At 39.0% G+C, this 25,915-nt stretch overlaps 1 protein-coding gene across 1 annotated transcript in view; it reads left to right on the forward strand.

The window, feature by feature from the left end:
* brinp1 (bone morphogenetic protein/retinoic acid inducible neural-specific 1) overlaps positions 1 to 25,915 on the forward strand; it is a 77,879-nt gene that overhangs the window by 39,041 nt on the left and 12,923 nt on the right. Inside the window, exons 4-5 of the mRNA XM_054612787.1 lie at positions 9,325 to 9,430; positions 23,961 to 24,197. Coding sequence (XP_054468762.1) covers positions 9,325 to 9,430; positions 23,961 to 24,197 — 343 coding nt within the window. The remainder of the gene's footprint in view (positions 1 to 9,324; positions 9,431 to 23,960; positions 24,198 to 25,915) is intronic.

Consider the following 25,915-nt stretch of genomic DNA (forward strand, 5'->3'; position numbering starts at 1 on the left):
GTAGTATTTTCAAAAAAAGAACTTCACCAACAGATTGTGAAGAGGTTACAGTGTTGATTTTATGTCAAAGACGTTGCTGTAATGTGTTCACTGGCGTCTTAATTGACAGACTCAAATGGAGGGAGAGAACTCTGCGCTACAGGGCCAGCAATGGATGTGCTTGTAAATGATTATGTGACTTGTAGGCTATTTGATGCTGCAACAGTCATAGAAGTGCACTGCAGTCACGAGTGATTGTCGATACAGAATTGTATACAAATTAAGCATGGCTAATGTTCTGGTTGGATGCTGCAATAGGTGAGTTCATATGGTGCTTGTAGGAGTGAGGTAAGGCCTTGAAACAGTCATAGCCTCGGGGCCCATGGCTCTTTAATGCGAACTTTCTTGTGTTGCTAGATATCTACTGAAATAAGAATGCTAGCCCCATCCCATCCTTTCCTGTAACACCACTTGCTTGTACTTCAAGATGTGATAGTGAGTCACTGTAGCATCCAGTCTGCCCCCAGTCGGGGAAGACTAAGAAGTAGAGCTGCCCCAAGGGCTTAGCAACGTCGAAGGTACAAGGTTCTTGTGCAGTTTGTTTTTTGGGGGATTAAATCCAGAAAGTGGTAGAAACAGTAAAACTTGTTTCTTACTGCCCGCCACCAGGTTAATACTCTGGTGGGAGAAGGGTGGGCAGTGGCTCCAGGAGACTGACAGACCCTCAGTTAGAAGTTAGCTGTTGCAGCACGCATTCAGTTAGTGTAAGACAAGTGTTGGAAGTCACAGTGACTGATGGAGCGCTGGGTCTAACCCATGTAACAGCTGCAACAGAAGTTTTCTGATCCAGCAGGGAGTTGGGGACGGCTCCACCTGGATCAAATTGCGCTGGCTGAATCTGAGTTACTACAGCTCTGCTAATTGATGAGCAGAGTATTTTCCAGTTTTCTCATTTCTGAACATTTCTAATCCGACCATCAAGACGTACACTGAATGTATAGCCCCCTGTTACTGGCACAGTAAACGCAAAGATGATTAAACTATAAGCTGACGTCACATGTGAAGATTGTAAGATAGCAGTGTTATTTTGACCACTCAGAGTTTCAGCAGTTTGGGCAAATATTGCATATTCCTGCCCCGCTGTTGGTTTGTAGGTAGCTCTTTTCTTTAACTGATGACTGTACATTTAGATTTTATGTGGAAGAGGTGAAATGCTGCCCCCTACTTGTTTGGAGCATGAGAATCAGATCATACACACTGCACCTTTAAATGAAAATGTGGTCAATTGTGTATCTACAGTATATCAAAAACGTTAATGCTTTTGCTAGCATTATTTGATTAACTGTGTAGTTATCACACTACTAATGAAGCAGCCAGACAGTACGTGAACATCAGGGCAGCCAGCAGGACATATAACAATCAGTCTTTGATGACATCAGACATCTGTGCAGGCAGTAATGCCAAGCGTTCTCATTCTGAACTCAGTCGTCTTTTCATCAGTGAGAAATACAAACAATTGTTTGATTGTTATTGGGCTCCTACAGGTTTCCCATGCTGTGCAAGCTGCAATGGTTGGAATACTGAAAACACATTAATAGAGTGCTTGATGTAAAATTGGTCCCTAAGGAGCATTGATTTTATTGCTAAATAAAATTCACTAGGAATCAAAATTAGTATTACAGAAAGTGTCACATATGAGGTGTGCTTTGAACAGCAAAGAATAGCTTTCTCTATGTGTGCGTGTCCTTTGTGTAGGTCCAATTGCTTCCCACTAAACATGTGGGCTGATGGACTACGTGCAATGTGGCTGGCTGAATTTATCAAACCTTTCATCCTTGATACTCTGTTCTGTCTCCCTGAGCCTTTGCACTACTTAAGAGGTCTTAGGTACATGTGCACGTTAATCAAAACCAAGACATATCCCCACTGTGCTGCTGGCGCCTTCAGCTGAATCTTAGCCCTGTTATTTACCTGAGACCCACCTATCCAGGAAAACATTGGCTGAAACAAATGCCTTCTGTTCCCCTTGTGGATTAAAAAATATACCTTAACCACAGCTGTGTAATGAAAACCACGTAAAAGTCAAAAGTAAAAGAAATGTACATTTTACCAAAATGTAATTAACACATACATTATTCTGTACAACATTTATTTGTATGAATGTATTTTTATTAAATAGAAGGAAAAGAAAAAGCCATTTAACATTATTATCTGGCTATTATTCATTTTTACTGATTCATAAATCACTCTTCAGTTCCCCTCTGTGCCAAAATCTGTTTACATCATCATTGGCACTTCTGTCCGAGCTACAATTAACCACTGAGCTGCACAGCTCTGATGACTTTTCCACTAGTGCACCAATTTTTCCTTATGCCTTCATTTAGTAATTATTTAGCCAGCAAAAATAAATATTTTCATAATAGGGACAATGTCCTCCGCGTGTCAGTAGGGTTCCCAAACATAAAAAGAAAGAACATAGTCAATACAAAGAAAAGTCCCTTCCCACTGAGAACAATATCATACCTTGCTGATAGAAATAAATGGCATGTGGTTGTTTGTCTTTGTGCGGCTGAACATGATTGCTGCAAGCAAGGACTCCAGTGGGGAGGCAGGGTCATTTAGGAATGAAAATAAGATACCCGACGGGGTGTTTTAATGGAAAACAAAAAAACTTTTACAAGTGAGTGCCTTCCTGCGGAAAATATGCAGGAAGAAGTACGATTAGGAAATGTGTATACGGGCTTGCGTGCTATCACCGCAGCACATGAGTGTGCATGTGGCATGTGAACTGTATATTCAGTCATGCATGAGGTTTGCGAGTGTGCATTCCTACTGGGGAGTGTGCTTACTGCATCCTTTGCAAGGTCACCTATACATGCAGCTAAACTGATTTACACCAGCACTCAATATGTGTTGTTTTTTTTCCTGATGATGCTGCAGTGCTGTGGGTGCTGGTAGTGTAACAGCCACAGCCATACTATCCTATTTTCTCATTCCACAGTCCAGTCATGTGAGCCTCATGTGAAATGTAAAAGAGAAATTTAACATTTATACAATATGACCCAGATTTTTGTCAACTGCGGTAGCCAGATTTGGAGCAGTTTGCATCTAATTTGCATTTGTCACAAGCAAGCAGAATTACATGCAGTGTTGCTTCAGTTGTGCATTTGAGAGTGCCACAGTTAATAGAAATGCCCCAAAGTTGCTCATTTTCTAAGTATCATTCAAAACAAATGAGTTACAAATAGAAATATGAGAACAATGAGCTATTACATGTGTTCCTCAAATAGTGTTGCATTGTACCTCTGATGTGACTCACAGTAACACTGTAGCCACATATAATATGATATTAACAAGGCAGAGGAAATGTCCTCAGAGATCTTCCTCTATCAGGCTTTGAGAATTACTGAGGAGCACGTCTCTTCATTTCTATGTATCCAGAAATAGCAAGTCATTAAGAGAATGGCAGGTGATGGGCGTATTAGGAGGGCTCAGCAGAGGCAATGTGTAATGAAGACAGTTCAACCTTACAGTATTGTTCCCCGTCCCACTCACACATCTTATTGCCTTCATCCCTTGTTTTCCTTATCTCACATAGCTTCAAACCACCTTTTTTACTCTCCTCGGTCTTTCAAGTTGAAATGCATCTTGGGGACACAGTATAATGTGAGGTTTGCTTGCTGAGACACACAGTATACTCCTCTCAGTAGGGTTTGAAAATCAGAAGTGAGGAGACACTGCTCCCATGACAAGTTGCAGGAATTATAGAAATAATGAGAGCTCCATATGCTGTGATACTTTTAATGAACTTTTTATTTCAAAACTGAAACGGTCGATACACATCCAAGCGTGATTTCTAATGCATAACGATTTATCTTTCTCCATTCGCACAGTGCTGCAGTGCTAATGTAAAGTTAATACATTCAAAGTTTATAGATATGGAGAGCCTTTTGATTTGATTCCGTACATTATAATACAATGTTATTTAATGGAGAGTGTATTACTGAATTTTATTTTCATTCAAGGGGGATACAGATATATGCAAGCGTGCAAAACTCGCATAAGATTTCCATGAAACATGTAGTGATTTGGAAAATGTTGGGAAGAAATTGATGACAACCTTTTATTTCATAAAGAAATGACCTAATACTTAATCATTTCAATCAGGCACAATGAAGTCCTTTGGCATTTGTCTTACAATTTATGTTTTGAGAGGCCTACAAATATCCCTGATGAATCACAGCGCTCCAAGATACTGGCAGTCTGTTTTGCAGTTACTCTGTTAGAATAATTGCACTGCTTGGTGTAACAGCAGCATGTGTTTTCTCTGTCATAAGTCGACCTTTGCCTCCCCTGTTGACTGTTGAAAGTTCCGAACTCTGCATATAAGGAGCTATAAATAGTCATACTCCAAGATCCTAATGAGATTTTTAATTGGCATTTTACTAAAGGCAGGTGCAACGTAAAGGTCATCCATACAAGTGGATAGACCTGTGTGCTAAAACACATGAGCAGTGCTGGCATCAATGATAAGATACATACAGTATACAGTGCATACAGTATTTTCCTTGCTATGGGTTCCTAATGAGACTGCATCAACTGAGCCTATTCAAATCACTTAAAGTGATAACAATTTCTACTCTTACTAAAGGACATGTATAATGAGATGATTGCTTTAAAAAACGTGTATAATATGTATGAGGTCCAAATACCTAGCTTGTGTACTTATAATACATTACTGCTGATGATGTAAGTAATTGACAGAGACAAGCTCACATAGGATTAATTTTAATATGCAAAGGAATAAGTGATGTAATTGAGTCTCAACACACACAAACACATGTCTGAAACCCACATATTCCACCTACACACCACCGCTACACTGCAGCTGCATTGCATGTATGTCACCAGGGTTGAACTTTTCATTTTGAAAAAACAGACGTTATCCCAGAAAGGAGAAAACTTAGTTCTCCAACATTTGCCGCTTGGGGAATAGTACATGTACCTTTGGTTGCCAACAGAAAATATAGAAACAGAAAAAAAAAACGTAGGATCTCATGTGCATCATTTCTTATTTACTTGCCTTGATGATTTTCTTGATGACAGATGACAATTAGAGAGGATGTTCCAGAACCGTGGTTTCTGACTGTGGGCTGTGATACAGTCTGGGCCCACTGGGATTCCACTGTTATGTTCTGCTTAATAATCCAAATCCTCTAAGTCCCCCTCGGCCCACTTCAGTCCTTTGATTGCTCCTTGTATTTTTATTGCGTTATACTCCATTTTCATAATCTGGCGCACAGCACTCTTATGGTGTGTGCTGGAAAGAATAAAAAGAGAGAGACGAACAAGCACTGCATACTGCCCTCGTAAAGTCATTCAGATTACAAGGGTCAGCCTCTAATCCATAAAGCTGGGGATGTCTGCTCCCAACTTGGAATAATAATTCTTGGAGAAAAATTACTGTATGGTAAACTGGCTGTGGCAAGCTGCACTCATGTTTATGCACATCCATTTGAGTGTGTGATTTGTGTGCAACCACTTATGTAGTTCCTGCATACGCCTGCTTTGCCACCTGGGAAAATGTCCGATGGTGACAGAGGACAGATAGTCACTTGTCTCAGTCACCATGGATCATGCAACACAATCTTTGGAAGGAAGTAATTCATTTGGCGATAAGCACAACAAAAATGGAGGAAAAAGAGCACCGTCAGCAGCCATCAAGATGGTAGAGTGTGATAAGCGAGTCTGGCTCTGTAATCAATCTGCACATGCACTTTATGCAAGGCCATGCAGTGCGTTTCAGAGTCCATTGCTTGGCTGGAAAGAAATAAAGAAGGGAACATGGAAAGTGTGGACCAGTTGTTCCAGTTAAAAATAGAAGTAGATAATTATTAATGTCTCATATACAGTTTTCAGTAAAGTACAATAAACTGGTTGTCAAGAATTACTACCCAGTTGTGCTTAAACCAGTAAAATATTTCATTTTATTCAAGACAAAATGCACTTATATAGCCCTTATGGTAAACATGAATCTTTATTAGCAATAAAAGTTCATTTTTACACATAACTTGAATTACTGTTTGTGGTAACAAGAGGTATTTTTTATAGAAACAACAAGTTAAGTTTAGTTCAGTTGGTGTGTTTAAAGGGAAGCATATTGCATAGGGAAAACTTTCTTAAAAGCACTGGTTGCATAAAGACAAAACACTGATTTGAGCATACAGTAAATATTATAGTTTATAACATTACAATATTATTGAGTAATCTTTCTATAACTGATGTTTCTTTGGCACTCCCTATTTAATGTATAATTGTCAACAAAAATCCCACTCCAATGCAACAGAACCAATGTCATATACTGACAGTCCCACTCGACCACCCAAAGTGATGAAATCACACAGTACATACAGCAATCATGTTACAGCATTGTGAGTGTGTCTGCGGATGACGAAAATGAGCTGAATTTATTCTTGAAACTAAGATTGTAATGTTCTCCTATGAGTTTATCTCCCCATGATTTTGCATTTCCCCCCCAACAGCCTGATGCCAAGGGTAAGATATACATCTGTCTAATTTCCTGCTTGTCAGCCCACCATCTGGTGCAGTATCAACATTAAAGACAGGAAAAATGGTTTCACACTGTCATTCAAAGACACACACACAAACAAACAAACACAAACACAAACACAAACACACACACAAACACACACACACACACACACACACACACACACACACACACACACACACTAGTGTAGAATGCTCAAGTAACTGAGGTCATAGGAGGTGGATCTCTTACTCACATTGTTCATTTTTGTTTACCTAACAAAGTGATGTTTTTGTCGGATGAAGCCTGAGATGTGAAACCTTTTCTCAAGACCCCAATTTAGTCTTAAGCAAATTTCAGTAATTATTTTCAAGAACAAGTAGCTAGTCAGTTGTTGGTGTTGGTGTAAAGGGGTGTTTCTAACAGCTGATGTAATGAGAGCTCAATGGCTTACATTAAGCAAAGAAGTAAGTAGTAAAATCATCGACCTGTGTCCAAATTGGCCCCACTCCCCTCCTTTGGATCTGTTTGGAACCCTGTCCTACTGCACCCAAGCCCCCTAATCATATTAGTGTAATGGTAATTTCTGGGACAAAGCTTAAAACTGTACTTATAACATATTGTTGAGGAACATTAGAACGGTTCTAAGGTGATATTTGAATTGATTATTTACTTCTACAATTATCTTTGTTATCCTTTTTGTTTCCCCTCCCATTTCTGTGATTTCCTGTTCAAACTCAACACAGCTATATTCAATGTTTTTATATTAACAATGAATCATATGACTACTTTTATTTTAAGTGGGTCGCAGGTGCACAGAACAATAACACCTGTCTCTACAGTTCTGTAAAGCGGAACATAACGCCTTTCGGCTCATTGTTTTGTTTTCCTGTCATGCAGCTTCACAGTTTCAGCGAGAAAGCTATGATAAAAACACTCTACTCTACCTACCCGCACCAAATGACTGACAACTAAAACTTCTTAGTAAACATAGTGAAGCATTTAGTGACTTAAGAAACAGATATTTTAATCAGGAGTTAGTGGAGACCAAAAACTGATAAAATGGGGGTTAATATTAGACTTACATTCACCAAGTGGTTAGAAACAGGACTCTTAATGGATGGTAATGCTGCTAACAAATTCACAGTATCAACCTTAAAGCTGATAACACAGTATGTCAATAAGGTGATAACAGCCTTTTACCGTTGCCCCCGAGTGGCCAAGAAAATCAGTTAGTGCATTTTGAACTCCCAAGACTTTCAACACCTGAGGCAGACCCATGCTGATCACACATTCTTTAGCTCATGAGCCGCTGGTGAAGTCAAAAACCCCCACTGTGTCGACACTTCTAAATACAATACAGTAAAAACTAAAGAAACTTCCCTAACCCTAACCCTTATTATTATAGACACAACAATAATTTATGTACTTAAACATAAACAAAACAGCTGTCAAAAGATGTCCTCTGGCTCATTCAAATTATAGGCCTGCTACTTAACATTGGCCTTTTTGTGCTCAACAAAGACCCGAAAGAAAAAAAAAACTTTTCGTCGGATTCATCTAGTCTTACCCTTAATCTCCTTTGCTGATCTCTTTAGGCTTTTTGGAAACCTTGTAAAAGTACTATTAGGAGCTGCCATGAAGAACTGAATGAGCAGAGGTGACTCTTTCTTTACAAGCACAGTCTCTTCAAGATCTCAAATGTGGGAGCTGTATATTTTAAAGCAGCCTCTTCACAACTGAATAGCATCATTATTTCTTTTGACGGAGGTCTGTGGATGGGGAACAAGAACCACGGCCATAGTCTCAGCTGTTTAAAACAGAACAAGGACATAGTGCAAGAAAAAATCCCATTCATTTTTCTCCTTCCAATAAAAACTTTTTTTTAAAGTGTCTCAAAGAAATAACATCCTTGCAACAAGTTGGAAGTATCACCAGCTGCTGCATTAAAGGTCTAGTGTGTAGGATCTGGCGACATCTAGCAGTGAGGTAGCAGATTGCAACCAACTGAAACTTCTCCCGTCGACAAGCGTGTAGGAGAAGTAGGGAGGCCGCCGGAAATACACAAAAACGCAAATGTCCCTAAATACTAGTGTAGGTTTGTCCATTCTGGGCTGCTGTAGAAACATTTTGGCCGGCTCCATGAAGAGGACACGGTTTGTATCTACATATGGACCGTGTCGCTCTTTCTGGAGTACAGAAAACACTCTGCTTTTTATTTTCAGGTGATTATACACTAAAGAAACAAAATTTAATACTTTTATATTCTACCTCTGCCAACAGAAGTAAATACTACACACTGTACCTTATTAAATGTGTGTCATGTAACAATTAGTCGTGGTTGAAAATATTGCTGAGATTATGAATCATGTTAAATGTGTAAAATGTGTGAAAACCTGTTGTAACACATTTTGTCACTGCACAACCTTCCTCTGTCAGTCGGCCACAGAAAGATTGTGTGAACTCAGTGCAATTAGCACATGTGGAAGTCTAAGTCTGTGCTAATACTGTTACATTATCCAGTCAGCAGTAATGAGCAGATGTTAACGTCTTATTACCGCCTGGCATTATTAATGGCTGTTGGGTCTTGCAAATGTTGTCTTAAAATGTGGTGTGGAGCAGTACAGAGTACTGCACAATGTGAAGACTGAGATGTGAAAATGTGTTCACTTCTATATGTTCATAATGTGCATGCAGATGTTTGCACTTTTCCAACACAGGCACATATTGGAACACTGTGCAAGTGCATATGTTTGCTTCAAATGGTCATCAATTTCATTTTTATTCTATTGCAGGTGACGGAGACACGGACGGGGCCGCTGGGATGCAGTAGCTATGACAATCTGGACTCAGTCAGCTCAATCCTTCTGCAGAGCCCCGAGAGCAAGCTTCATCTGCAAGGTAAACAATCCCAGCATATCAATATTTTCCAAATGCTGCCCAGTGATGTTGGACTTAACAGGGCAGCAGGGTCAAACTCCATTTTAGCCTCTAAAGGTAAAGGACATCTATAGTCATACATAAAAGTAGACTTAGTTGCGCAAGGGAAACTTGTGCCTTCTCAAGAATGAATGTCAATGCATTCTTTTTTTTTTTCATTGGGCCTGGGGTAGATCCTCTGAGGACTGCAATAGGATTCTGTGTGGTAATGGATATTTGCTCTCTTAATCGTTTTCTTAAGTCTCTCTTAAAGCTTTGTTCAAAGCCTTAATACAAAACTGTTGCATGAACTGTGCAAACCATTTAGACATGAGCGCAGTAACCAGCACTTTCCAAGAAGGTAAAATGTATAGTAAGGTATAGCTTTATCAAACTCTGATAATTTTAGTACATCATAACGTATATCAAGAATGTTTTCAACTCATAAATGACTTTTCAAATGAATCCCCTAGCGTTTCACTATCAGATCATATGTCAGTGGATGCAAATAGCTTTAACTTTTACCCATTAGTGATATGTTCTTTTAAGTGAAAATAGTTCTGTCTTAAACATTGTTACAGCTAATAATTAGCATGAGAGAAGCATGCTTGCAGTGACAGTCACCCTAGGGAAAAAGAATGATGAAAGCCCGTGTAACGGAGGTCAAGTGTTTGAATAGAGTGATTGTTTCTTTGATTAATACGAGTTTACGCAGGTTATTAAAACCAGTTTGAGAATCACAGAGGCTTATTTTATCATTCCCCGTCTCGATTTCCTCTCTCTGAAGGGATCATTACTCGTCCTCTAAAAATCAGAGAACTAAGTGGTTTGTCAAAGAAACACTTTTAAGTCTTCCGCTGCCACTTACTCAAAGGACTCCATAGGTTTTGGGATAAGCTTTATTGTCATGCACCAAACGTATTAGCCGTGTGCTTTGAAGACTGTTTTGACACCCAATTGATAGATGACAGGCCTGGAAAAGATTCTTTCTTTCTGCTTGATAATAACTCCAATAGAATGGAAAAGCTTTTCCGATTGGTTTCTGGCTTAAAGCTTTGCATTAGGGCCAAATTATATCAGTGTGTGTTTATGCATTTTGTGTGTGGGCGAAGTGTTTGTCGAGGTGTTGATAGTTCTCTTGAAAATACGTTTTTTCAAGGGCAATTATCGTTTCTGCCTTTAATTAGAAAGACAACTGATGGTGCAACTTCTTCAACAACCCCAGTGCTCTTCATAAGGCTCTTCAAAGCGGTAGCACTTCACACAGCTCATCAAGAGGCGTGTAGTTAATAGAGATATTAACGTTTCGTTTTATAATTTCAAATACATTTATAATGAGATCCAATCATTTCATTCACCCCACAGTTTTCCTTCTGACATGAACACTAGTTCAAGTGTAACATTTACTCTTATTTCATCCCCTGGTGAAAAATATATTCCTCTCAGATCAAGCCAGTCATGTGCATTTATGAAGAATTTGTCCTCCTACGCATATAAATTTGGCATAGGTTAAATGTTTTCATTCAGTTAGGTCACTGGCTCTGGTCTGCATTGAGTCCCATGTTGGTAGGATTTATGCTGATTTTCTCTATTGTTCCCAGTTAATTCAGTTAGCTTCAAAATAGTGTCTTCTACTTGAAAGTGCAATATCAAGCTATAAGATATTATTCTAGATATCTATGTTTCTTTATTTTTGAAAGATATGTGCTTATGTTAATATTATGGTTATGTCAATAGGCCATTTTCCCTCTAAGCCAACAAACACAAGGGGATGACAGAGACACACTGAGATGGTCTCTTCTTTATCATGTCTATCAGTACATCATTTGGACTTTCAATACGACATGCAGTTTAAAGCTCTCAGCCCTAAAACATCGGTGGAGTTGTGCATGTATTGATTAACAAGTTATTTTATAAAGGAGTGAAACATGAGTTGGTTTTAACAAAATAAATGGATATTTTAATTTTATTTTTTTTATATACGTATACCTAGAAGAGAATACATTTCTTGAAGTAACTTTTAATTGTTGGAGCTATACATGCAAATTATACCTGATTATGCAAATTATACCTGATTATACCTGCCAAGATTGTTGGCTGGTATAATCTTGCTGTTCATGTTGGTTTCAAGGTTGCAGCCAGGTGGTTGCTATGGTGGTGTGAATGTTTAGTTGGGCATGGCTTGATGGTTGCTAAGGTGTTTGATATAGGTGTTCACACATCTCCAGTTAGTTGTTTAGTAGCTGCCACTTGGGCTGCACTATGTGGTTGATGCATTGTCTCAGACCACTTAGGTTAACTGTTAAGTGGTTGCTACAGTCTTCTCCATGATTGCAAGTGTATTTAGAGTTATAACTGTTGTAATGTGATAAGTGTGATTAGAAGAAAAAAACGTACACTCCACAGAAGAAAGGTATAAAGCACCATTAAAGCAGCATGTGTTTGAATGTTGTTTTTCTTTTATCTGGGTGCACTTAGAAAAATTGGATATGGAGAAAATGAATGGTTGAGCCATTTGGAACAACTTGTGAGACCTCATAAGCAGCTTTATTGCCTTTTCTTCATACAAAACCATTGTATTCCCTGAAAGATTTACTGTATCCCTTGACTGGTCTTTACAGTCAATGCCCAAAAAGTAACAGCTCTGACAGCATTGTCCTCGTCTTTGACAACACGCCATCAATGGACTTCACAAACTATCCCTTGTGGGGGAAGCCAGTGGCTGAGCCCATGACTGCTTTTATAAGCACTAGCAGCTCCCAGCACATTTAAAAAACACCCACCATGTGTCTCATTTTGAAATGCCAATTGACCTTTTACCAGACAATTCACTCACTTTTGGCATTTAAACTCTGGGGAAGAGTTAAAGCTGGCCAATGTAGAAGATCACAGACCACTGGCAGCAGTATCTAATTTTAAAATATGCATATAATGCAACATTTTAGTTCAAATAGAATATTAGCCTAAAAAACATAATTCACCTAAATGTAGATGTACCTCAAAAAAATAAGAATAAGACATTTAGGTCATGTAGCTTCTGCAGATTATTCTGTATGGTGTTTTCTATATTTTACCTTCTTACAAAGGTTCAAATAAACATATATTGAATTTGTGTTGCACGACTCCACAGTGCCCAACCAACTCATTATTTTGAACGTTTGGTGAGTTCAATCAGAAAGAACTGAAGGAAAGTGCACACCTATTCTCGTGAGGAAATGGTTCACAGGTAGACATCAAAGGAAGGAGGAGAGGGATGAACCCTTTTTTAATTCTGATGCAATTTTATCTTTTAACTCTTCTGCGCATATGATTTTTCATGATTAAAAAAACCTGCACTTCTTGTGAGCATGTAGTACGTAGGAAGGGTGCATAAAATCAGTGAGCTCACAGGAGACTCAGCATGACAGTAGAGTCCATAGAAAGGTTATTCAGGCTTCCAACATCCATATGTCCACATCTTAGGAATCAGTAATAAAATCACAATGTGGAAAAGAAGAGCCGTGCCTGCCCTTCAAATTGAATTTATGTAGGCTATTTTAATGGAGATGCATTCATGTATTTAATCATTTTATTCTGAATTACTGCTTAATTTGAATGTTTTTTCTTCTTTGTCTATTTTATTTTTAATATTTAGTAATGGCTTTTTTTTCTACAGTGGACATGTAGATGCCTGTCCTGAATTAATGACTTCTATATGAACACTATTTCTGTGTTCATTTCGATTGCACTCTGAGCTCAAAGATTTGAATCTATGATAAACATTACAAAACTCTGCTGTTCTGTGAAAACTATGCATCTCAACATTTAGCAATCAAACCAAAGGTACAAAGTCCTTGATGATTTGTGGAAACTCCCCTACATCTGAGGTTGAATGAACAAATTTGAAACCCCACCAGGTCACCTGAAAAGAGTATTACAGGGCTGTTTTTCCATCGCTCATAAAAAGTTGTCGTCTTGGAGATCCATGATTTCCACAGGACAGCGACAATATGTCACCCAGATGATTTGTAGTTTTCTTTCTAAGGATGAAAAATGTTGATTCATAGAACACGAAAATAATAAGATTGCGTCTAAGCTATAAAATGCATCTCTGTCCTCTCTGCTCTGGTGTGTTTAACCAAACGGCTTGTGAAAAGCTTTGCCCTCATAAATTTGGCCGAAACATTCTGAACTATTGGTTTCCTTATTTATCAGAACAGGGAAAATGAAGCAGCACAAATGCAGCCAGAGGCTTCTTTGGTATGCACTCAAACTGAAGAAGCCTGTGGCTGCTTTTGGTCACTTAATCAGTTTAATCCTAACTTAAATATTCGCTGTTTAACAAAAACTAGAGAGATTAGCCAGTGTAGTTGGAACACAACACTGGCTGAGAGAGAATAACCAAGAATGAAGTGTCATCTGAATGATCGACTGAGTTACTTAAAGTTGGGTTCTCATAAATTCATTCAGGGCCAAGGGGATAATAACACAAAAATGAGGTTAACAAATTACAATTTTTCAGGTTTTATGGCAGTTTCATGTAGCCGCTTCTCGGCACTGTCTGAGGGCGAGAATGTGCTTTTCAGACTATTTAAACTACTACCAGATAGGAAACAAAGAGACTGCGATTACAAATATTGAATACTTCTTTTCGAGGATGTTTTTGCACACCCCTTTTTTTCTGTCAGTTGAAATTTCAGAATGGATTGTATGTGATCTCCCATCCTACTGGAGCCATTTCTGTTGAGCCATGTCCAGAACTTTTTTTATTTTGTTTGCTTTTTTCCAGTTTTTCTGTCTTTTTTATTGTTCTTTTTTAAACATATCCACCACTTTGCTTTATCTATCCCTTCCTATGCCTATTTGACTTTTTCCTCTTTTGATATTCTATTTTTCCACTCTACTCTTCACTGACCTGAATTCACCCAGGCTACACTGTACAGGCAGTGTGCAGACAGTGTAGATTTGTCAATATTATGATCCATATTTTGGTCACTCTAAATATGTATTTTCTGATTGGTAAATGTTGTTTATGTATAATTCAATTTTTGGGAAAAATGAATACATTTATAAAAGCCTTAATCCAGCTATTTAAAACTGCTTATGAATTAAATAAGGGGATCATATTAGTATGCAGTGCCATGTGAGTTACAAGAAGGATGCGGTAATAGAAAACCCACTCCATTTCGTTCTTCTAATTAAACTTTTAATCATGCCTTTTTTCACTCCCACTTTTATTTATTTTTGCACTAAACCTCAACACTTTATCTACCCTGAGGCACAAGTGTACCTGCAAAACTTTGTTCGAAAATATAAACAAGAAAATTATATCAAACCTGTAACACTAACGCAAATCTCTTTGGTGGAATCAGTTTTAGAGCAGTCTGTGACAGCATTCTGGTTTAAATGATCAAACTAGTGAATTAAGATGTGGTCAAATATCTCCTGGAGACACTTTAGACTGGCTCCATAAAATAGCTGAATTCTCAAAAGGGAATGTTTTTTTTTTCCTCGCCTTCTACCCCCTGTGGTCTGCTCTTTGTGAGCTGGCGGGACTGTGAGTCATAGATAACATAATGCGGGTATGACACTCCCTGGATATTCCCTCTGCTTTCTCTTAGATTGAGATTATAATGCTGTAGAAGAATATCATCTCAAGGGAGCTACCTATCAAAGCTTAAACCCAGTCCCCTTCTCTCCAACAGTTTTGCTTGTGATATGTTTTGGCAATTTATTTAACAACTCTTATTTTCCTTTTTCCACCGACAATCGTCAGAATAAGAGAAGGCACTGGGAACTATATTTGTGTGTTAGATTTCATGCAAGACTTAGCAAAGCTTCGATCTATACCCAAAACTAAAACCTCCACAAACTGTGGAGGTTTTAGTTATTTAAATCATGGCATGTTTAGCGCATGAGTGCATTCTATATGCACAGCTTTATTGGCAGCTAAACACAGTTAAAGAGGGCATCATGAGACAGTATGTTATTAACAGAGTCTATTTGTGGGCATGCATTAGAAAATCATTATTCCTGGCAAAGTCTTACCCTGTTAACACAAATTACATTATAACCTTGCACACATTCATGTCTCTGAACATGATGTAATCAACGTGTTTTGCATTACAAATTATCGACTGGGTCAGAGACATATTATGCATAAGGAGCAAAAGCCGTGAATGTCAACCAACTCTGACATGTTTTTATGGATTTTGTGATTCATTGGAACAAAGACATTTTAAAATAACTCTTTTTTTTCTTTATTCTCTTAAATCCAATCACAAAGAACGATCCACACTATTAAGCTTTACTACAATTGGGATTTAAATACACTTTGGTTCTCCCAAATTACTTTGTGAGTTGTTTGTCCTCTCTCCAGGCTAAAGCTTAGAAACCAGATGATATTGGTTTTGGGCTAGATTCTCACTTTCTGCCCCCATTGGGACCTGCAAGTAAAAAAAGCTTATTGAGTTGTGAGAATAAAACGAAAGAGGATATTAGCATGTGCTGGACAAATAATGTGGATTGTCATTGTTTCCTTGTACTCTTATTATACATGATGTTCCAGGTGGCAGGGAAAAAATAGTCGCCTTTTTATTTTCTCTTAATACCCTAATTCCTTCCATCTGTTAGTATTTATCATTGAATATTTCATTTGAATTTGTGGTATTTTTAAATAACAAGACAGCAGGGGCTTTCAGTGTATTGGGCAGAAAACTGGAATATTATTTGTGTCAATCGATAGCTAACACAAATAAAGAAAACACACTGGGGATAAGACTGGTTACATATATTTGCTGGGCCAAACAAAGCTCCCGGAACCCCCACAAGCCATTACCTTGTAAAGACCCAATAACCTCCAATATGGCTGTCATAAATTAGCACCAAAACAAAAGCAAATGAATGTGCTTCTTTCGATCACCAGCACATGCTGTCTCCCTTTTCTCTTTCTCCAGTTTCCTGAACAGCCTATCTTTGAGGAGCCATGAGCCTATCTTGGAAGATTTATGAATATGTTAGAATAGCCTGAGCCAACAGTTTTCAAAGTGGTGAAGTGAAAATAAATTAAACTGGCCCTGTAGGCAAGTCGTGCGGAGAGTGATGAATTAGATACTCATTGCTCTGTCGCTCGATGCCTGTCCCTGTTCTCAAGTGAAAGCGCAGCAAACATTATGGGGAAGACAAAACAAACATACAAATCAATTAATTTGTTTTTGACGACAGACTTGTTGAAAAATTGATTCGGAGACTAAAGTATATTAGTAAACACAATGTCCTTGGTAACCAGGGAATAATTGACTGAAGAAAAAGTATTTGGAGCAAAACACGCAGAGCAAATGTTGGTTCGAGCACAACAATAAACACACAGAGGCATTTTCACCATCTTCTTCTTCTTTTCTTCAGTTTATCTCTCCCTTAATCTGCATTTATGACACAAAACACAGCCCGGTCTTTACCATTTATCTTTTTCTTTGTGAATCTTCTTAACGTGGTGATACTAACCACATCCATTTCAAATTTAGGGTTAACTTGTGCTATATCTCGTGTCACTGTAGTGGTCTGAGGGATTGACCCGGCTTTTGGACAGGCACATGCATTGGACGAAGCCAACCATTTCCTTGATAAAAGCATGCGTCTTTTAGTCCAGAGAACTGATAACACTGGATCATTTCCATCAAGATGGATGGCTGGACATATTTTTCACTTCTCTCTAACATTCTGAAAACCCAGTACCTGATGAAATCTTCCAATGTTGACCTGGAGGTCAGCTTTCAATTGGAAGTGGTCAATCAAGAGTGAGTTTCCATTTGAGCCAGCATGACCATAAATCTCCTTTTCCACTCTCACTCTTGCCAGCTGCAGGCTGCCATTTCAGCATTTCAGGTTTTCCACTCAGTCTTTTTTCTCTCTCTCTGACAGACTCTGTTTCATCAATTGATTGGGGGGGTTTCTTTTCTTTATTCTTCTTTCATTTAATTCAAAAAGGGCCCTTGCAGTGTTGGACTGTTTTTACAAACACTTTGTGTAGCACAATACTTCAATTGTTGGCAAGAATGTGCGGACAAAAGATGATGATTATATTCAAAACGTTTGTTTATAATAACTAGTACTACCAGGTTTAATAAGCCATTATTATCTCCGCCAGGTGTAAGCGTTGGGAGAGGTGATGTGTTTCGCTGTGTGTGTGACTCTGAGTCCGTTTGCCCATTACTGATTAAGCATGCACCTCTGTGTTTGTCCACGGCTAATCCCGCATTCTGATGCAGCAACCTGCCTAGTATTTCCGGTGCCCAGTTATGGCTGCATGCTCAAAGACCTCTCGTGTTTGCGGTGACTCACACTTTGTGGACTAATCTTTTATTACCTGTTTCATACTGCCATTTAATGCCTGCTTACTCCTCATGCACCACTCTTAACCGGCCCCCCTGGCTATTAGGGGCCACTAGTGATAACACAGCTCAGTGCATATACGACCCCCAGCCGCTTCTCTGCAAACAGAGGAACAGTTTGCACATTGTTATTGTTTTGGACGTTGTGTTGTGCTAACAGCTAACGGAACTACCAGTACAAGCACTGTAGATTCTCTTGACGGCTCTACTCTGCGGTCACTTTTATTGAAATGTTTTTGGAACGTTTGGCTAACAGCTAGCAGCTAACAGAACTACGAGTGCACACACCGCTGTACCTCTCTGCAACTCAGCCGCTGCTAAGCAGGCAGACAGCTTGTGGAGTTTACCTTTGTGTTTTAGAATGATTGTATAACGGGTAATACATAAAGACTTTGAGCCCATTGTTTGTATAACGTTACATTGCTGCTTTTTTTTGTTGTTGTTTGAATTAAGTCAATTTGACGATGCTTTAGCGCAAACCGTTTGTTTTCATCTCTCAATACAGCAGTGGATGTTGCAAACACACCTGGCGGGGTCTGCCCTCAACTAAGTGCAGTTTTCTAGTTAGAAATATTTTTACCATTAATTAAATGATTTACAATGGACGCACAAACTTTAATAAATTTGCATTATAATGGATTCAGATTTTCAGAGGTATTTGAAATGATGAGGTGTACGATACCTTTAAAAATGTTGAATATTTAAATAACATAATAGACAACCCACAAAATCTCTCAATTTTGGGTTACTGTACAACAGTTTACTGCAAAGTGTAGGGCAAATACTTGCCTCCCAATACAAATAGATTAACATTTCTGTATTTAGGGATGCTTGATGTAATTTCTGTGATAAATCTGGGCTTTTGATCTGAGACGTTTAACAGAATATCTTGACACTTTGAGGACAGTTGTGTCTTTTATCCCAGAAATGGAAATGTCAGAGCTTGTCATACGTCCCCCCCCTCTCCAGGGTTCTTGTAAAACATGTGATTTCAGCAAGAGCCTGTAAAGACTGTGTACATGTGCTCATAAGTGTATCTGCGTCCATGTGTGTGTGTGTGTGTGTGTGTGTGTGTGTGTGTGTGTGTGTGTGTGTGTGTGTGTGTGTGTGTGTGTGTGTGCACATGAAAATGTGTCACTAGTACATCACACCAGCCGAGTCCCTACTGATACTGCTGTGCGGGGACACATGGCAGCACATGAGGGAACAGCTTGAATTGTGCAACTGTAGTGCAAAAGCAGCCAACAGCTACAACAAGACATATTTTTAAACACAGCTAATATTTGTATTTATTTTACAGTATTTTGTTACTTCATAAACAAAATGACTGTATTTAAATTGCTATATTTTGAAGGCATAACAATTCCTACCAAAAAAGAAAAGAAAAAATACAAAATTGCATTTGCCATACTGTGATCCTGCAAAGAGCAAAAGGAGAAGAAAAGTAATCACTTACTTTATAATACTCTCACTCAACTTGTGTGTATGTTACCAGTGTGCAGCACAACCAGCAATAACTCAGCACCATGGAGAGCTCATCCACCTCTCCAGACTGCCTGCCCTCCTCAATCCAGCAACTGATTTAACGTGCAATTTTAGCAATTCCCTATTTTCAAGAGGCAGAATGCCAAGGCCATTTTTATATGTAATTTGTGCTTTTACAGTGATTACTGAACCTACATCCTTGCTTGCTTTTTGTGTTAACAATGTGCATAAGTGGGTATGTTCAAAGCTCACGTCATATAGAGGTATTGTGTTGAAAGCATTGTGTTCTGAGAGTCTTTCTGTTCCACACAGATACAGTAGTGTGTATCACATATGCATATGTAAGTACTTGTATGTTAATATGTCCAGAAAATGGGATTTGACACTCCTCTGTTGTTTTGCTGCTTCAAATATATGCATGTCTAAAAATTGATGTAGCATAAAAACTCCACTAACCTCAGCGGAGCACTAAGGGATGAAAAAACATTCTTTGTTCTGCACTCTGGCCATATTTGAGATGGAAATATTGATTCAATTGTCCTGAGCAATTATTCCCCCACACACAAATACTTAAGTAGGATTGTATAGCGAAATTTGTCGACAGTCCTGTTTGAAAACACAGGCTGCTGCCTTCGAGAGTACTGGGAACACTTATGGTAATCTACGATAATCTACTCAGCACAGACACAGCAACACATTATCCATTTGAATGCTAAGTACACCTCATTCAGATCTTTAAAAAATGCTAACATATTCTGAGAGCTGCGAATAGTTCCAATGGAACATGTTATCCGCCCTGTCAGGCCCAACACACACACACTGTCAGAGACCTAAAGCGCTTTATGTAAAGAAATGAAAAGTGGATAATAGCTGCTTTAGCTGCACCTTTACCTCGTAGTTGTGGAAGAATAGCTCTCGTGTGAAATGGGCCAACGCAGCAAATCTTAAGGCTATGTGCCCCTTCTGTTTTAAGTATCTAGGGATCAGCAGGGCGGACTGGGCAGGAGGCCTCGACTGAAGAAAAACAGGCAATCATCCAGTTCAGAGGTCTTTGCTTTTGTATCGTGGCTGCAACGATAACCTCCAATGGTAATTTAATGCCGCCATTCAAGTAATGCACTTTAGTGCACCAGTGGATTAAGTAATGATTATTTTGCGAAATTGCGGCCACACAATGGTCAATTAATCTTTAATGAAACTGTAACTTATGAGGCGGAGCGTGGCATTGCAATAAGCAGACAACTCCTTGCCAAGGCTGTTACAAGCCTCAGTTGTGGCCTACACTCCCCATCTATCACCATGTAAAAATGGAGCACTCTAGAAAAGAGACACAATGAAAAGGCAAAGTCACGGATGCAGAGTCTCCGTTTTTTAGCATTCATGGAATGTTTGGAGGCCTATATCCTCCGACGTACGTGAAGAAAATATAGCAGCCTCTGATGTATGCAGTGAGATTAACTGCCATTTTGAGGTGCTATTTATTTAGAGCAAGCCGGGCATACTGGTTGCAGGGAATTATGTGCACTGACAGAGCATGAAGTTGGAGGTTATCAAATGGCTGCACGGGAATTCTAATGTGCACCTATTCATTTAATCAGTAACTCTTTAATGATGGTAAGTGTAACTCCTTGCTCCAAAATCCAGTTTTTTTCTCAACAAAAACCTACATCAGAGCCATATAAACTGAAACGTTATAGACAAATCATTCTCAATGTGCCCACATGCTACTGCACAAACAAAGCAAAGCCAGGAAAGTCACAAAGATAAATGGTTTTCACTGATTAGTTTCTCATTTCATTTTTAGCCTGAGGGCTCCAATTCTCTTACTCATTCCCCCCTGCACTAACAAATGTTGATGGATTTGCTTTTATTGCATGACATCATTTCTACACTGGAGTGGGAGGACAAGACATCAAATTTCCAATACTTGAGTACGTGCTCGGCTGGAGAACGTGGAGGAGAGCAGGAGAGGTGGAGAAACAGGAATGAGGAAATTGATTGATGGAGTGAATGGGAGCCAAAGGATGATTGGGGACGAGTCAAGGGGCATGTGCATGAGTGTGGCGGGAGTAGGAGTGAGTGTAATGAAGTAAGACAGAGGAGATGTGTACAGAGACAAAGTACCAGGTAGAGAGAAAGGGGCATGGAAAGGTGGAGGAACAGAAACATTGAGAGGAAAAGAAAGTGGAAAAACAATAGATTGCAAGACTGATAGTGCTGAGCTGAATGTCAGCATCCCTCGATTCCCTCTGCAATCTCCCGATACCAACACAATTATATGAGAAGAAACATGTGTGTGTGTGTGTGTGTGTGTGTGTGTGTGTGTGTGTGTGTGTGTGTGTGTGTGTGTGGGTGTGTGTGATGTGTAGAGTTGGGGGGTGTGGGTGGGTTGATGGTAGAGTTGGGGGTATGAGGTATGGGCTGGACCGCAGCGGGAATGAGGGAGGGCTGAAGCACTCGGTATTATTGTGCACCCGGCCGCTGGCACCAGCACTGTCAGTAAGCAGCGTTGATCCGTGAACTTGCCATCTGGATTCTCCCACAAATCACATTAAAGTTTCAAGCCCAGGAATACATCAAGCTAAATGAATATTGGATCCAGGGGCCGCAGACAGGCCTGATGGAGAAAAAGCCCTGCGCAACCCAACTCTTTTGTGGTCAGACATGATCCATCCATCCCCTTTACGCCCTCCATCCCTCCCTCCTTCTGTTCCCCTCATCACTGATAGGCTGTGGTTCTGATGAGGCTCTGTAGGGGAAAAGGGAACCTACTGATATCCAAAGAGAGGGTACACAAGAACAGGTTGTTTGGAAAAAAATAGTTGAAAGTGATTTTGTGCAGAGTAAATGCAGAGGGAAACCGTTTTTTCTTTTTGTAGTTGAACTGAGATCATGGTTGTATACAAATAGAGACCATCTTGCAATGGTATAAACACCAGCCACAACACCAAATTGGTGTCCAGGGGCTTAAAGTGGGAGGATCCCCCTTCCCCATTTGCTGTCCTCCTACTTCCAAATTCAGCCTTCCTTTTAATCTGAACTACATACCTTTAATTTTTTGTGAATGTATCTTGCACGGTTGTGACGCTGTCCTGGTGTCAAAATCTGTCCACCAACAGGCATATAAACACTGACACGCAGACTCACAAGTTGAAAACAATGCCAGGAACAGTGTCACGCCTGGTAAATATGACTATTAGCATCAATAACTGGTATATAGAATTGAAAAACATGGATAATTTATGCCGCAATGTTTTTCAAAGGGTGTCACCATGATGACGAATGTGGAAGTTGTCCTAGATGTCTGACACAAAACTTGGAATATATTAAGATTTTCATTTTCATACAGTTTTCAGTTGAGGGTGTTTTGTGGGTAAAATTAAGGAATGTTAATTGCCACATGCATGTGTACGGTATGGAATTGTAGGCTTACTCTCCCTTTCATTTCAGATAGATTATGTTGATTTTGCATAAATGGATTCCTATTTACACCCAAAGGTGAAAATAATACGTGAGTGGAAAAAAAGAATGCAATTATTCATCATTCAATAACATGTTGTGTTCTGGTTCCTAGTTGCATATTTTCTGCTGAAGCACTGTTTGTGCTCAAATAAAACCTATTAAGAAAATATTGCCCCACCATAATGCCGTGTCCTACAAGAGGGAAAAAAATCTATTTAGTTTGTTTCCAATCCAGTGGTTCGTAGAGCTGGGGGTTTTTTTTTTCCCCGGGCCTGGGCTGAAGATAAAGGCTTTACTGTTAGCTCATCAAGCTTCAGTTCTATGAGATACCCAGGGTGAGATAGGGATTGTCTCTGAGTCTAAAAATCATAAATACAATGTCCATGGTGAGGTGAAGAGGTACTTTCAGCCTCTGCCATAAATTGGCCTCTAGATTATGAATTCTACTATTGCCATGAGCGTATAATAAGCAGAATACTGCAAAGTTAGTAATGTGAACCACAAACAAATACAAACGGAAACACTTATTGAACACAGTAATGCTTATGATGGAAATGCCCATGAAGGGAAGGAAATTCTGTGCTGAATATACCGACACAGCACAAGCAAGCAGGCATCAATCATTGTTGTACATTGTCACATCATGAGTGATCAGCCACAGAACAAGCTGCTCAAATTGAACATAGTCGAGCTTTGAAGCACATCCTTTTCAAAAAAAAAAAAAGCACTTATGACACAAAGTAATCCTGGAAGGGCAGCGATCTATTTAACTGCATATTTTCCAATTCTGGTTACTTTTGCTCACATATGTGTTTACTTTGTCTGTGTATTGAACAGCATGCGTTGAAAGTATTACTGACTCTAATTTTTCCATTTCAGTTCTTGCTCTGAACACAAGTATACGTTTGATAGCAAAATTATTAAAAAGGGATTAATGTCACTGTAAACTTTTCAAATTCATTTTTTAAGATTTTGTATTGAGCTCTTGTTATTTTTTAGTTTGGGGCACTTTTTTGAAATGAGAAGCATGAAGGCTGCACATTTCAGATTCATTTTTGTCCAAATGCTTCACAGATTTACAACACAAAGGAAATTGAACAAGGATTGGAATGTTTAGTTTTTTTCTTGAATTGTACTCAGGTTTTTTTTTATTACACATTCTGTTTCACTTAATCCTCTCATTTATGTCTTTTCAGGTCTTCAGGTTATTTTCCCAGATTACCTGCAGGAGAAATTTGTCCAGTCAGCTCTGAGCTACATCATGTGCAATGGAGAGGGGGAGTACGTGTGCAGTAACAACCAGTGCATCTGTCAGTGTGACGACGAGTATCCCCAATGCAACTGTCCCATCACCGACATCCAGATCATGGAGAACACCCTGCTGGGGATGTCTGAGTCCTGGGTATCCTCTTATAAAGACTTTGAGAACTCTGGTAAGCTGGAAATTCCGCCAACCTTTATTTATCATGACAGTTAGGAAAATATCATATAAATGCAATATTGATTTTATGTTAAAGCTGTAAAGGTATGTTTTACTATTTTGCAAAGGAATGATTCCTGACACATTTAGCCATCTTAAGTCTGAAGAGCATATTAATGGGCACACATGCAGAGCTCAGGCAATTAAAGTAATCTCATAATCTCTCAATTTTCTTGTTGCTCGAAGATCATTTAAAAACACATTTAATACATTGTCTTTCCTAATTCACTGCCAAATCCACATGATTAATCGAAAATTCAGTTTTCTCATGTTCACTGCAGAAAGTAGTGTGAAACTTTCATACTGCTATAAAAAGGTTGTGGTTCATGGATGGGCGGACAATGCAATTTGGTTTATTCTGACACCAACTGGTGTTCGCTTCCTGTCTCCAACCAATGGGAAACATTGGTTTCCTATTACCATCATGGTGGACATTCCTAAACTGTAACACAGCATTTTACATACGGGCAATAGATGAGAAAACACTAATATGAGGCCTCTTTGCAATGAATTTACAAATTATTTAGGCATTAAGTTTATTCTTACTTTACTACATTACTACATTTACTACATGTGAACTTGAAGTTGATGCCCAATGAAAAAGTCACAGAATAACTGTGTCTCTGGCCCCAGAGCAGCAGCTGAGCGGCGATGCAGTCAGCTGTGTGTTTAGTTCTGATGGCTGTTAGCTGATAGCCAAACACATTGTCCAAACAATAAAAGTGAGCAAGCTGTTATATGTAGACGTACAGTCTATGGTTTTTCCCCCCATTGTGTCTCCGGCCGCAGAGTAGCAGCTGGGGTTTGGTGATGCACTCAGCTGTGTGATCACTTGTGGCCCCTACCGGCCGGGGGCCAGTTAAGAGAAGCGAGTGACAAGTCAGCAGGCTGTCAATAACAGTATTAAACAGGCTATAAAAGGTTGTTTTCAGAAAGTGTCACTGCTACCACAAGAGGTCCTTCAACATGCACCCAAAATATTTTGCTGTTTGCTGCAGCAGAATGCGATATCAGCAGTAGACAACACAGAGGTGCACAGTCACTTATTACCTATCAATAATTATTATTTGCACAAATGCAAGCCATGCAATATAATTTTGGCAGGGACATAATAATCACTTTTACTCTGTTATTTGTAAGGAATGAATCTAGAAGAAAAATAGTTTTTGAAAGTCATGACAGGTAATATTCTCTCCCATACAATCTTTTTTCCATTTTCATTGAATGCAAATGGAGACCAATTTTTTTCCATTTTCATTGAATGCAAATGGAGACCAAAGGTGGGCACTAACATTGGACACAGTGGGGGAAAAAGCAGCCCAGCTGTAACATAGCAAGTCACCGTGTTTATCTATTATTGATATGATATAAAAGTGTCTCAATAAAACCTGCCAGCAACAGATAAATATATTTATGTACCATAGAAAAAAGTTAATGTGAATCATGGAGGTCACTGACTGCAGTAAGGCAGTGAAGAGGTGAAGAAAAGTACACACGAAGGGGGCAAATATATTCATATAAATGTTTTACATCCCCAAAAAACCAATACATTGCACACACTCACCAAAAGAAGACATTACGAATCAATAACTTCCGCAGGGTGTTTAACATTTATCAATAATTATCACAAAATGGGATTGAACAGACGGATTTATAATTTACTCTGTGTAA

Source organism: Anoplopoma fimbria, chromosome 14, assembly GCF_027596085.1.
Source record: "Anoplopoma fimbria isolate UVic2021 breed Golden Eagle Sablefish chromosome 14, Afim_UVic_2022, whole genome shotgun sequence".
Lineage (NCBI taxonomy): Eukaryota > Metazoa > Chordata > Actinopteri > Perciformes > Anoplopomatidae > Anoplopoma > Anoplopoma fimbria.